This window comes from Sycon ciliatum, chromosome 3 (assembly GCF_964019385.1).
Source record: "Sycon ciliatum chromosome 3, ocSycCili1.1, whole genome shotgun sequence".
Lineage (NCBI taxonomy): Eukaryota > Metazoa > Porifera > Calcarea > Leucosolenida > Sycettidae > Sycon > Sycon ciliatum.
Window position 1 is genome coordinate 38,769,301 of NC_088645.1, and position 13,354 is coordinate 38,782,654.

At 51.5% G+C, this 13,354-nt stretch overlaps 1 protein-coding gene across 1 annotated transcript; it reads left to right on the top strand.

Annotated features, from left to right (window-relative positions):
* Positions 1-7,386: 7,386 nt before the first annotated feature.
* On the top strand, positions 7,387-12,754 carry LOC135813076 (uncharacterized). The gene is made up of 4 exons (XM_065326294.1): positions 7,387-11,554; positions 11,749-11,752; positions 12,023-12,212; positions 12,605-12,754. The coding sequence occupies exons 1-4, from the start codon at positions 7,387-7,389 to the stop codon at positions 12,752-12,754; spliced, it is 4,512 nt and encodes a 1,503-aa protein (XP_065182366.1).
* Positions 12,755-13,354: the final 600 nt, after the last annotated feature.

A 13,354-nucleotide genomic window follows, 5' to 3' on the forward strand; every position in this document is an offset into this window, starting at 1 on the left:
CCGAAAGTGGACTGTCTCCGAGTAGGCAGATGTAATGATCTGATGAGTTTCCTGCGCGCTCCAGCTACCTATCCGAAGGTCATGACATGCTGCTTGGTACGGAGGCAGTGCGTGAGTGGTATTATTATTATTATTATTATATATTTGAGGATTTCCCAAAGACGTAGTCTAGGTACCTGTGTCGCTGGGGTCTTCGACACCCTCTAGGCTGGCCGTGAGTGGGGCGGTAGGATGCTGGACAGGTGTCGGTGCATGGTGTGTGTGTGGTTGAGAAGTCGACTGTTCCGTCTCCAGATTTTCGTCCAGGGAGGCAAGCAGTTGCACTTGACTGTCGGACACTGATATATCCTCCACTGTCGTGGAGGTCACCAAGTCCGGACACCTGGTACAGGTCGTTCCAGGGTCCGCAGCCTCGAGCAGGTCCCACGCTAGCTGTTGCGAGCTAGAAACGGGCGAGTGACTCTGATCTGGGGTCTCAGTTGTGGTAGCCGGCCTCGTTGTCACATCACGTTGTATGACATCGTCAGCATGCATACTAGCACCAGTTTGACCTACTGCCGCCTCGCTTGCTGTGCGGGCTCCCGTGGATGGCAGTTGGGCCGCAGGAGCTGGCTCGAACGTCGGTACGGTACGGGTCCCTGACGCTGTGGGCGGTTGTTGTTGGGATGACGGTTGGCTGTTGCCGTTCCGGCATCGGTTTTTCCTTGAGGGGAGGCAATTCCTGCATCCTCGACCCTCCTTGTGGCACTCGCATCGGACGCAGGTGCCGTTGCCATTGCACCGGCAACAAGTGGCACTCTGCATCAGCTGGTTTGCCGGAGAGGCGCGCCGAAGCTGGAAAAACTACCGAAAAATCCACCGAAAACTACAGCTAAGAAAACGCGTGCCTACCCTGACGTCGAAAAATCGGGAACGGCACTGCAGATGCAAATTTCGCGCGAACGGATTCACGTGACCATACAGGACTGCAGAAGTGGACTTTTGGCGGCATATCAGTATTTGACCCGGGTCAACTGTCTTCATGTAAACGCTCACCTCTTTTGTCTATCGTACAGACTTTCAACCCGGGCTGAACTCGACCCGGGTTGAAATTTCTCATGTAAACACAGCCTAGGAGTAGAGCTTCGTCAAAAGAAGTCTTCCATCCCCGACCCCTTACCACACACCGTACCCACGTACACATCCCAACAAAACGTGGGTAAGGGACCTCCAGCTGCGAAGTCCTACAGTAATACCGTACGCACCCATCATGCTGCAACACCACAAGGTACAAGTCCAAGTAGCACCCAGACCCAGCCTGCCCAACAAAACCAAATGTGTGCTGCATGTACCAGTGATACTTGTAGTTGTACAGTCCACACACAGCCGACACACAATGCTGTGAAGCAGGGGTCACTGGCATATGTAGTACAGAGCCGACACAGAACACGTGGAAAGAGGTGAACCATAGACAAAAAGGACGGCAGGACAAAATCACGGACAGCGTATCCAAAGCTCTGCGGGCTACTATAACCTCTCGGTACGTGAAGGAATCACCTAACACGGAACCTGCTGATCCGTGCGTCCTGACAGGGGTGGTGCCCATCAGCAAACTTGTGCTCTACGTTGGAAGCATCAACAGCGGTTGCAACGCTCGCTCCATCAGAGACTGGTGCGAAGCGAGGGACGTGGAGGTATTAAATTGCTCCGTCATGGAGTCGAAATACCTTGGCACATCGTATGCCAGAGTCACTGTGGCTGCAGAACATGAAGAGCATGTACTAGACAGAGCCTTCTGGCCCGAAGCCATCAGCCACTCAGTACGCAAGTGGCGTTTTGCGGACAGCCCCAAAGTGACGAAGCCAGCTTCCAGTGCGTAACCTCTCTCCCTCCTCTTCCACTTCAACCCCTGCGCCTCTCAACGCTCTTGCCCCACCTTTCTTCCCCCATTCTGTACATGCTGCTACTCACCGACTTACAATCTGTGTCCTTAATGCTCGCTCCATTGCAAACAAGTCTGGCGAACTCATTCAAATCTGTGAGGATCACACACCCAACGTAGTATGCATCACAGAAGCTTTCCACGTGCCATACTATGAATGCTTCCGTCGAGACCGACCTATTTTAGAAAATAGACAGAACCGCGACCCACACGGAGGAGTTCTAATCTTAGTTCGTGAAGGTCTGTGTACTTCCATTGATCAGCTACCGGGTTTTCTGCAACCGGGCTTGGAAGCGCTAGCACTTCGGCTTACACTCGCTGAACATAAGCTTGTCTCACCTTCTGACCTGCCAACAACCCACCTAACAGTAGCCTGTATCTACCGTGCTCCTTCCCCGTCGACGGATGACTTCTCGACTTTTCTCGACCGCCTCCAAATAGCCCTGCAATCAACTCAAAGGAAGCCCGAAGCCCTTGTGATATCAGGCGACTTCAACTGTAGGTATTCCGGCTGGTGCTCAACTGACCAAACGGATGCACAGGGTCTGAGTCTTGACAACCTCTTCCCATGCTATAATTTGACCCAATCGGTAACCTTTCCCACCCACCTCCGCTCGAATGGACTTGGCAGCTGTTTAGACCTTATCGCGAGCAACATCCCTAACCAACTCAACCACATTCAACACCTGGCTCCGCTTGGCGCATCAGACCACGCCGTCCTGCTGGCTGAGTTCTCCTCCTCAAAGTCTTCCCCCACAGCAGCCAGCACCTGTCGTAGCCCACCATCTACACAAAAATACAATGTCCTGAGTGCCACGGATAACATGTGGAATGCCATGAATGTTTTTCTCGCAGATGTACCCTGGTCTCAGGTCCTTGCCTCCCACTGCATCGACACGGCTGTCTCCGCATTCACTGACATCTGTGAAGGTGCCTTGGACCTATATATAAAAAGATCCTCACCTCCTCGTCGGAAATCACGCCACAAACCCTGCCCCTGGATGACTCCATCACTGAAAGCAGCTATTAAAGTCAAGAGTGGTCTCTACAGCATCTACCGCAAATACCCATCCCCTACAAATTTCAACAAATACAAACACCAGCGTAACTATGTAAAATGCCTTTCCAGATCCTGCCATCGCTGCTACATTCGCAACCTCCGTGCCACGATATCTCGCACAAACCCTCGCCTCCCATCCCTCCCTGTGCTCATTCGTCAACTGCGAAATCCTACCAGCGCCCGGGTCATACCTTCGAAGATGGTGGGCCCCAATGGTCGAACAAGCACCTCTCCGGCATCCATTGGTAAGTTATTGAACCGCCACTTCGTCAGTGCTGGCTTACAGGTTGACCCCGATGCTCCTATTCCCACTATTTCCTCCATACCTCCTCCAGCAACTACATTGCACTCCCTGATCATCACCTCATCGACTGTTCACAAGTATATTGCAAGACTGCCTCTGAACAAATCCCCCGGAGCTGATAGGATCACCAATGAGATCCTCAGGAAACTGAGCTACTCAATTGCCCGCCCACTCTCCATTTTTTTAAACCTTTACCTCTCCTCCGGCACATTCCCGTCACGATGGAAGTCAGCCACTGTCATTCCAGTGTACAAAATAAAGGCGACAAGAACAACCCGTCTAATTACCGACCAATCTCCCTCCTGTCCTGCGTCTCCAAACTGCTAGAGAGAATAGTGTACGACCACTCGTACGACCATATCTCCCCTCTCCTTCACCCCGCACAATCTGGCTTCCGTCGTAAGGACAACACATCCCTGCAATTGTCCCGCATAATCCAAGACCTCTGCTCCCTAAAAGACCAGCGGCAGGTCTCCTGCATCAGTTTCTTCGACCTCTCCAAGGCCTTCAACACCGTGTGGCACAAGGGCCTGATCGCTAAACTTCGTGCCCATGGTGTCTCCGGCTCCCTACTCGCCTGGATAACTAGCTACCTCTTGGACCGAAATCAGTGCGTCACAGTTAATGGAACCTTATCTGACCCCGAGTCTGTGACATCCGGAGTGCCCCAGGGCTCCATTTTAGGTCCCCTGCTCTTCCTCACATACGTTAATGACCTCCCCTATTCAATTCCCAGTATTTATTTTGTTTGCAGATGATACCACTGTCCTTGCTTCGTCCCCATCTCACGCCACCCTGTACCCCAAAGTTCAGACCTGTATCAACGACATTGTTCACTGGATGAGCACTTGGTACCATAAGCCAAATGTGACCAAAACCGAGCTCCCCCTCCCACAGATCCAGTGCCCATCTTTCTCTTTCCTGATGATCCCGGTCACCCTATCTCTGTAGCGCCCCACCATAAACACCTTGGCATTGTCATAGATTCTGCCCTCTCCTGGTCTCACCATGCTGATCATGTGTCGTCCAAAGTATGCCGATCTGTCGGCATAATGTCAAGTCACTTGTTCCATTTGCCCCAAAATTGCCGGATTAATTTTTATAAATCATACATTCTTCCCCTCTTCACGTACGGCTTCCCTGCCTGGTCCACCATTAACAAAACCCACATAGGTAAATTAGAAGTTCTCCATCGCCGTATACTGCGCATCATATTTCGTAATGATCGTTATATCTCAAATCTAGACTTGTATGCTGCTGCATCCACTACCACTCTGCAACATTACCTTGATGCTTCCAAGTGCACCCTGGCACATTCAATTTTTCTTGACCAGCACCCTGCTCATTTACAGTCCCTTAATTGGTTCAATTCAGGTGGCACCACCCGAAGCTGCGTTCGTCTCCCGCTAGCTAGGTCTACCCTATTCGTAAATTCCCCTTTCTTTTCCTCCTACTCCACGTGGCTCCAACTGCCTCCCTGTGTTAGACAAGCTCCAGATATGCCCAAATTCCGTACCCTCGTCAGACAGCACTTCAGTATCTCCCAGTAAACAAAGTCACAGTAACCACTTCCGCTGCATAGCTCGCTGAGCATACCATTGCTTTGTAAGTTGCTAATCCCTTCCCACTTTGTGTACGTGCTCTTCATTTTCTTTTTTTCTCTTCTTCCGTGGTTGGTCTCACCCTCTCCTCAATTCAATTGGCTGTCTTGACATGCCACGAGGTGCAGAAATAAATAAATAAAATAAAATAATATCAATCTTTTCTGAATGGACTGTAGTGATACTCAGCCAGGCAGGAACTAAGAGAACTAAAGCCGTGCATCGTAGAACCATAGTATCGTGCAATAGGGCTTGAAAGTGCTACGTCACAGCATAGCAACAATTTCAAAAATTCAAAAATTGGATCCACTTGGATCCAGTTTTTGTATGGATCCAAGCACATTTCAAGCCGTCTTACTCACAGCAAGGTGATGTAACCAGTGAAACTGACTGATTTGGCCACTGGGGGTGGGGTTGCAACTTGTGGCGAAGTAAAAGCGAAGGACTAAAGGGACCCTCACTTAATTTTTACCGACTTTCCCGGCAAAAAAACATATTTGGCACGCGTGTGTGATAGACGTCTGAGCCTGAGACGTCTACCCAAAACGAGAGGTCTCCGCGGCCTCGCGGCAGAGTTTGAAACAGGGAGATAGACCGGGCCCCGGGCGCGGGGCCGGGATTTGCAAAATGCGACTGTGCGTACTTTATGGCAGACGACCTTCGCACCGGTGAACCATCTTCCTCATGGTGCATGACCTTCTCACCTTTTTCCTTCTTTACCTCCCTTTCCATCTGAAATTATAATTTGCTTTCATGATTTGGAATTGTCTTCCGAAATGGCAGTAGTGAAGGAATTTGACGGGAAGCAAGCCCTAGGAGATTTTCTTCAGTTGGCATTGCCCAGGGCAAGTTTCGTGGTGAGGAAGACGGAAAAGGCGTTCGGGGAGAGATAAGAAAACAAGCACTTAGGACGAAGCTCACATCGCTCCGATAGCACATATGGAGTAGGTTATCCATATTAGCAAGAGTCCATAAACAGTGTTTATGGACTCTTGATATTAGTAACGTTAGTCTTGTGTAGAATGTAGAAGTCTGAAGAAACATTGCATGGGATTGGGGTGTTGGAAGAGTTAGCTGTCCGGAGATACATGCACATCAGGGAGTATTAAAAGCATTTTACTCCCTGCTGAACACATACTAATATAATGCCCAGTGGCAGAGGTGCAGGTCTGAGCACTTGTAGATTAAGTAACTTTCTTCTGGTAAATTTTCCTTGTTTTTCTGCAGTATTGAGGAAGTTCTGCGCGATGCGCTGCCGCGCGTTCGCGCTTTTTCCTGGAGCCAGGACAGCTCAAAATTTCATGCCCCAATCCAGGGAGATGGGGTTCCATTCCTGTGCTGCGGGACGCAAGTCCTGGATTGCCAGTATGGCAGAGAGCGGAGCCATGAGGCTGGGTCGAGCGAGGGTAATGCTTCACCCAACCCAAGCTCCGACGAGCACGGCTATGGGAAGGTACCCATTGAGAAGAAAAAACGCCTCAAAGTCCAAGGTAAGTATGAATGCATTTTCGGAGTCCAAAATGCTCATTACATGACTATGGGCAATTTTTATCGTGCAGGAACTCGTAAAAAAGGCTGCGAAGTCTCTTGCTTCTTGAGGCGAGTCATCCTGTTCCCGGAATTCTCCATAAAGGAAGCCGGTATGTCTCCCTCAGCCCTCAGCCTTCGCTTTCTTGTTATTGGGCAACTTGCCCGTTAGAATCTGCGAAGTAAAATAATCAAAAACAACAACACCAGAGCAAGGGCTGGACAATTGCAAGGGCTGCGCGCTGCACTGCAGTCAGCGGCAACATCTGATGATGGCCTGTCCAAATTTTCTTTCGTGGAGAGGTATGTTGAATATAACTGATCAGAGTCATCGTGTGGGTTGTACCTGCTGTGGTTGTCAATCGTGACACCTCTTTTAATTGTACTTGAATATGTACACAAGTACCTATGATTGATTACCAACGATTACATAAGGTTGTAGACAGCAAGCTGTATTGGCCATAACGGTCGGCCTCATCAGTACAGGTACGAGCTAAATGTATTACCAAAGATTAGATATGCTGTTGAATTGCTGACTGAGATGCTTTAACATTGCAGCATGTTATGAACTGCTATATTAGGTACCTTATGACTCTTGTGTCACACTGTATGTTGCTATGCATGCTGTGTACACGCTCACCCATATGCGCGCGCCTCTGCTTTATGTGTACACCTCTCATGCTGTGCATGTGTCTAGCCACGTGCGTAGCTGCACTCCTTTCTCAGATTGCATGCCCGTCTTTCTGTACTTCAGTAGTTGAGTCGATCCTTTAGTTCAGTGTGCTTCAGTCTGGTTCTGATAACTTACTTCTAACTTCTATGTCTCTTCCAATTCTCTTGTAAATAATTCATTCCCTAGTCCGAAGTGTTGCGTTAGTGCTGGCTGGTCGAACATGGGTTCCACTACAACTGGTGCCGAAACCCGGGACGTGTGTGTTGTATTGACGAGTGCAAACCCTGCCACGCCAGCGAGATGTCGCTCAAGTTTGACAACTTCCTCCAGCCGTTCCGTGGGAACGGGGACGATTTCGGACGTTTTTGGGATAAGTTTCTGGTGCTTGCAAACATACAAGGTTGGGACACGGACGACAAGAAAGTGAAGAATTTTCCGTTGTTCCTGACGGATGACGCGTTTCTTGTATTTTCACGGATGCCGGCAAGCGATCAGAAAGACAAAGATAAAGTCTTGGCGAAAATGGGACTGTCGTTCACTCTGACGAAGGCGCAGGCGTACGCCAGATTCACCTCACGGACGATGCGCGTGGATGAGTCCCCCGACGCCTACGTTGCCGATTTGCAGCGACTGAGTACTATGGCGGGGCACAAGGCTGATGACGACAAGGACCCGATGATCATAGAGCAGCTGATCAAGGGACTGCTGGTAGAGTTTGCCCGAGAGCTAAGACTTACGATGGCGGGCAAAGAGTTGAGTGTGACGGGTTGCCTGGACGTGGTACGGGCGTTGAAGGCTGCGACCTCGGACCACTTGACACGAGTGCGTGGCGATGTTGTTGTGGCAGCTGCCACCACGGATGAGCAGGCATGTTTCAACTGTGGCGGAGTTGGCCACATGGCGCGGCAGTGCCCGAAAGCGAAGAAATCTGGTCGCAAGAGTGGTGCTGGTGAAGGAACGCGCGGCGAGCGTACTGGCCCTCGAACCTGTTACTTCTGTGACAAGCCACGTCACATGAAGAGTGACTGTCCGGAGCGTAAAGCCTGGCAAGAGCGGAAATCGTCTGGAGCAGCAACGGCTGCAGACAGTGGCTCCCTGGCGAGGGGTGCGTGTTTGTGCACTGTAGCCGAGGCTACTAGAGCTTCACTGCCCAGAATCTACGTTGACGTGCGAGGCGTGGTAGGCAGCAAATGGGCACGTGCTAGAGCAGCAGTGGACACTTGTGCAAGTTACACAATGGTTACGGTCGAGTTCCTCAAACTTCACAAGATTCCGTTCACTGCTCAGCCACGTGTGTCTGTTGTATCCGTGGATAGCAGCAAGGTGAAGATCAGAGGAGCAGTTGATGTGGAACTGCAGCGCCAAGGGGATGGTGAACCGGTTAGTCTGCCAAGAGTGCGTGTGAATGCCTGCGTTGTCGACTCATTGACGGCTGTGGCAGCAGACCTCCTCCTCGGTGCTGACGTTATAGCTGGTGTTGGTGGCGTTCGACTCAGTTATGGCCAGGACGGCGAGGTCAATGGCGTGTGCTTTGGTCCTCAACCTAGAGATACCGGTGCAGCCGCTACTGCTGCAGCTGACGTTGAGAGCACACTCCGTCATGTGGACGTCACAGAGGACGATCGTGGTGTGACCCTGAAGGCCGAAGACGGAGAGCTCCGGTGGGACAACGACAAGCAGCATTGGACGTTGCACTGGCAGTGGCGTGATGGGCAAGCTCCTACATCTCCGATCGGCTCAGGGATCGGACAGTACGCGAGGCACAACCTGTCAGACAAGCAAGAGTCGCAGTTCTGTGACGAGATGGACGCCTGGGTTGAGAATGGCTACCTGATCGAGTACGACGAGGCTACGTATGGTCCTCCGGCGGCCATCATTCCGCTGCTCGCCAAGGACCAAGCCCACAAGGAGTCGACCCCAGTTCGTCCTTGTCTTGATTACCGTGGCTTGAATGCGGTGATTAAGTCGAACCCAGGCACTGATGCCCCAGCATGCGGTGAGAAGATCCGCAAGTGGCGACAGGTTGCAGACAGCCAGTTTGAACTTGTCGACATACGTAAGGCGTACTTGCAGGTACGAGTCGACCCATCCCTCTTGCGCTACCAAGTCGTGGTGTGGCGTGGGAAGCTGTACGCCATGTCACGGATGGGTTTTGGTCTATCGATTGCACCAAAATTCATGGACATCATTGTTCGGTGGGTGACGCGACGATGGCCTGATGTGGACAACTACGTTGATGACGTCCTCACGCCAGCGGAGAAGCGCAAGGCCGTCGCTGCAGAGCTAGCACGGTATGGCTTGCCGACAAAGCCACCAGAGCATCTACCCGAGGCGCGAGTGCTTGGCCTGAAGCTATCGACGACTGCTGATGGTACCATCATGTGGGCTCGCCGCGATGGAGTCGACCTCAGCTTCCGCCAACCGCTGACGAAGCGTGGTGTATTCCAATGGACAGGTCGGCTCACAAGCCACTATCCAGTGTGCGCATGGCTTCGCCCAGCCTGCTCAATGTTGAAGCGGCTATCAAGTGCAGTGGACAGATGGGACACGCCGGTTCCACCTAGCGTTCTTCAGTGTGCTGACGAAGTTGCTGAGCAGCTGTCCGCTCAAGACCCCGTCCGTGGTGTGTGGCATGCATCAGCCGAGTCCGATGGAGATTGGGCTGTGTTCTGCGATGCCTCGGATCTGGCAGTCGGTGTGGTCCTCCAGCTGAACGGCCAAGTCATCGAAGACGGTACATGGCTGCGGGACACAGCCGATAAGAAGCACATCAATGTGGCGGAGCTAGATGCTGCGGTGCGTGGACTGTCGCTTGCAGCGCAATGGCACCTGCAGACGGTACGACTCGTCACCGACTCAAAGACAGTGTACGGCTGGCTGAAGCAGGTCCTCGACAATGTGCGCCGAGTGAAAGTTGGTGGGCTGCACGAGATACTGGTTGAGCGGCGACTGGAAGTGATTGCTGACTTCGTCCAAACGGTCGGCCTCAAGGTCCGAGTGGAGTGGGTGCCGACTGACCAGAACCCGGCCGATGAGCTCACCCGTGTCCCGAGGCGGTGGCCCAAGGGTACAGCCGAGGCGAGTGATGTTTGTTCTGTTTCTGTGGCAACGCACAAGCATGCTATCGGGCCCGTTACTCTCAGTGAGATAAAGGATGCGCAGCAAGCCGATACCGAGATATCACAGCTGCTGGATGAGCTGAAGTTGGGAACCCCCCTGTCGTCGAAGCTGTACAGACCGGTCCGTGATCAGCTGTTGGACCATGACGGTGTGCTGATGCGTTCAGTAAAGCTGCCACTCGACGGTGTCGTGCAAGTGCCAGTCATACCACCTGAGCTTGAAGACCAAGTACTGAAAGCATCTCACAAGACCTCTGGCCATGCCACCTGGACGACAATGCATGACTCACTGCGCAAGCGCTGCTATATGCCGCTGATGGCCGAGAAATGCCAGAGTGTTGTCCAAGCGTGTGTGCCTTGCTCTGCAGCTAACCCGGCACGGGGACCGACTGTTGAGCCAACGCGTCCAGACGTACCAGGACGACCATGGGAGGTCATACAGATCGACACGTTGGAGCTTGGCCAGAGTGGAGCGCACCACTGCTGCCTGGTATGCGTCGACATGTTCACCAAGTGGGCGGAGGTACAGCCACTACGTCGACACGATGCAGCGAGCGTAGCAGCCGCACTGAGCAAGATCTGCTGCCGGTGGGGCCCGCCGTCTGTCATTCGCATGGACAACGGCACTGAGTTCCGGAACTCGGTCGTAGCAGCCCTCCTGGAACAGTTTGGTGTGGTGGTGAAAACGGGTGCAGTTCGACATCCTCAATCACAAGGAGGGGTTGAACGGCTCAACCGTACGATCATCGGTCTCCTGCGTAAGGCGCTCGAGGAAACCAGTGACTGGACGTCTGAGCTGGAGTTGGTTCTGTTCTACTACAATAGACGTCGCCATGCTACAACCGGAATATCGCCAAGGCTGGCCATCACGGGCTGGGAAGGGCGCGATCTAGTAATTGATCACGACCCGACAGCATACAGCGCCAGTGAATGGGTAGACCGACTCGCCGGGCGCGCTGCTCGAATTCGAGACCTTGTTGAGTCGCTACTGTCCTCGAATGACTCTGTGTCAGGCGGTCCAACAGAGTCACCATACCGTGTCGATGATCCGGTGATGCTACGTCGCCCAGAGCGGAGTCAGAAGCTCATGACGCCATATGAGAGTGGCTGGACGGTGCTGAAGATAGTCTCGCCATCGACCCTGGTGATCCAGCATGCTGACGGCAGAGAGAAGGTCGTGAACGTTGATATCGTGAAGCCTGGACACGCCCAGCAGGTAGATGGAACACTAGATGATGGTAACCATGACGCTGCCGAAGATCGCCCAGAGCCAGCTGCCTGTGATAATGTGGTGAGCATCGAGTTTGCGGCTGACATGCCGACTCAGCGCTACGATCTCCGAGGCCCTGGTAATCGACGACAGCCAGCTAGATACAGTGGATGATCAATGGCACCTAGGGGAGTGGTGTTATGAACTGCTATATTAGGTGCCTTATGACTCTTGTGTCACACTGTATGTTGCTATGCATGCTGTGTACACGCTCACCCATATGCGCGCGCCTCTGCTTTATGTGTACACCTCTCATGCTGTGCATGTGTCTAGCCACGTGCGTAGCTGCACTCCTTTCTCAGATTGCATGCCCGTCTTTCTGTACTTCAGTAGTTGAGTCGATCCTTTAGTTCAGTGTGCTTCAGTCTGGTTCTGATAACTTACTTCTAACTTCTATGTCTCTTCCAATTCTCTTGTAAATAATTCATTCCCTAGTCCGAAGTGTTGCATTAGTGCTGGCTGGTCGAACGTGGGTTCCACTACAAGCATCTGAAAGCGATTCCAATACAGAATTCTGGTTCATTCATGTCTTGCTTTGTCCTCTTAGATTCATTGTGAGCGTGCCTAGTGCATCATGCCACACGGGCCACGATGTGGAGTCGGACATTGGCCGCTGTATGAGCGCATACAGCCAGCGGATTAGCAAAGAGGTCATCGACCACCTTTTTCCCTTCACGGCCGAAGGTTTGAGAGATGCCAGGGCCATCCAAACCTTTCTCAAAATCGAGTATAGCCAGGTAGGAGGAGAAAATGAGGAACATGCTGCAGTGAAACAGCTCATTAGAGACTACCCTGCATGTATCATACATACTACCACCTTGGTGGACTGTTAGTCATAACTAGTAACTTATAGGTATAACGTTACAGCACCTTAGCTGTATAGTACAGATTTGTGCAGCCGGTGGAGTACGTTATCCTGAAGTTTCACTGTATGGTTTATTTCATTCCTTGAAGTATGCACTGCCATCTGCCTACTACATGTTTCATTGGTGTGTGTGTGTGTGTGTGTGTGTGTGTGTGTGTGTGTGTGTGTGTGTGTGTGTGTGTGTGTAACAGTGCATATACTCTGCTAACCTCTCACTCTATTTAAAGACCATTATATCTTTATCATTCTTATCTTTGATTTCAGCAAACGGGTCGTGCTCATCATCCAGAACTGAAGGACATTCGCTCCCACATTGCTCTGTCCACGCACAAACTTCAGCAGTCACGGCTTGACCAGGAGGAGATGACCTTCAAGGCACACGTGTGTTACGTCTGTGTGCGCATTATATCATAGTTGCTGATTCTTCTTTATCATGGCACATTTACATTCTCAAGCGAAGTACTTGGATAAATGTATTCGATACCTTTCTCTCACTCACTCACTCTCTCGCTCTCGCTCTTCCTACCTCACTCTCTCTCTCTCTCTCTCTCTCTCTCTCTCTCTCTCACTCTCTCTCTTCCTACCTCTCTCTCTCTCTCTCTCTCTCTCTCTCTCTCACTCTCTCTCTTCCTACCTCTCTCTCTCTCTCTCTCTCTCTCTCTCTCTCTCTCTCCCTCTCTCTCTCTCTCTCTCTCTCTCTCGTACACACACACACATGTTCTAATTTTCTACTTCTTCATCCAGATTAAGAAGTGGAATGAAGGGACAAATCCACCTGCATTGCTGCAGTTCCGGCCTTATGTCGCTGCGTCCAGTGATCAGCAGCAGAACTCTGATTCTGTCTGTTTGAGTGATGCAACAGAAGAAGATGCAGGACATGGAAGGTAGAATGCAACTTTTTTTTAAGTCTGACAACACAGCGACACTATTCTTTCTGTGGCTTTCCCATCTATTGTATGCATGTGCACTGCAATGATTTTTGATGAACTTCTCATAATTCTTTCCCCCTTTTCC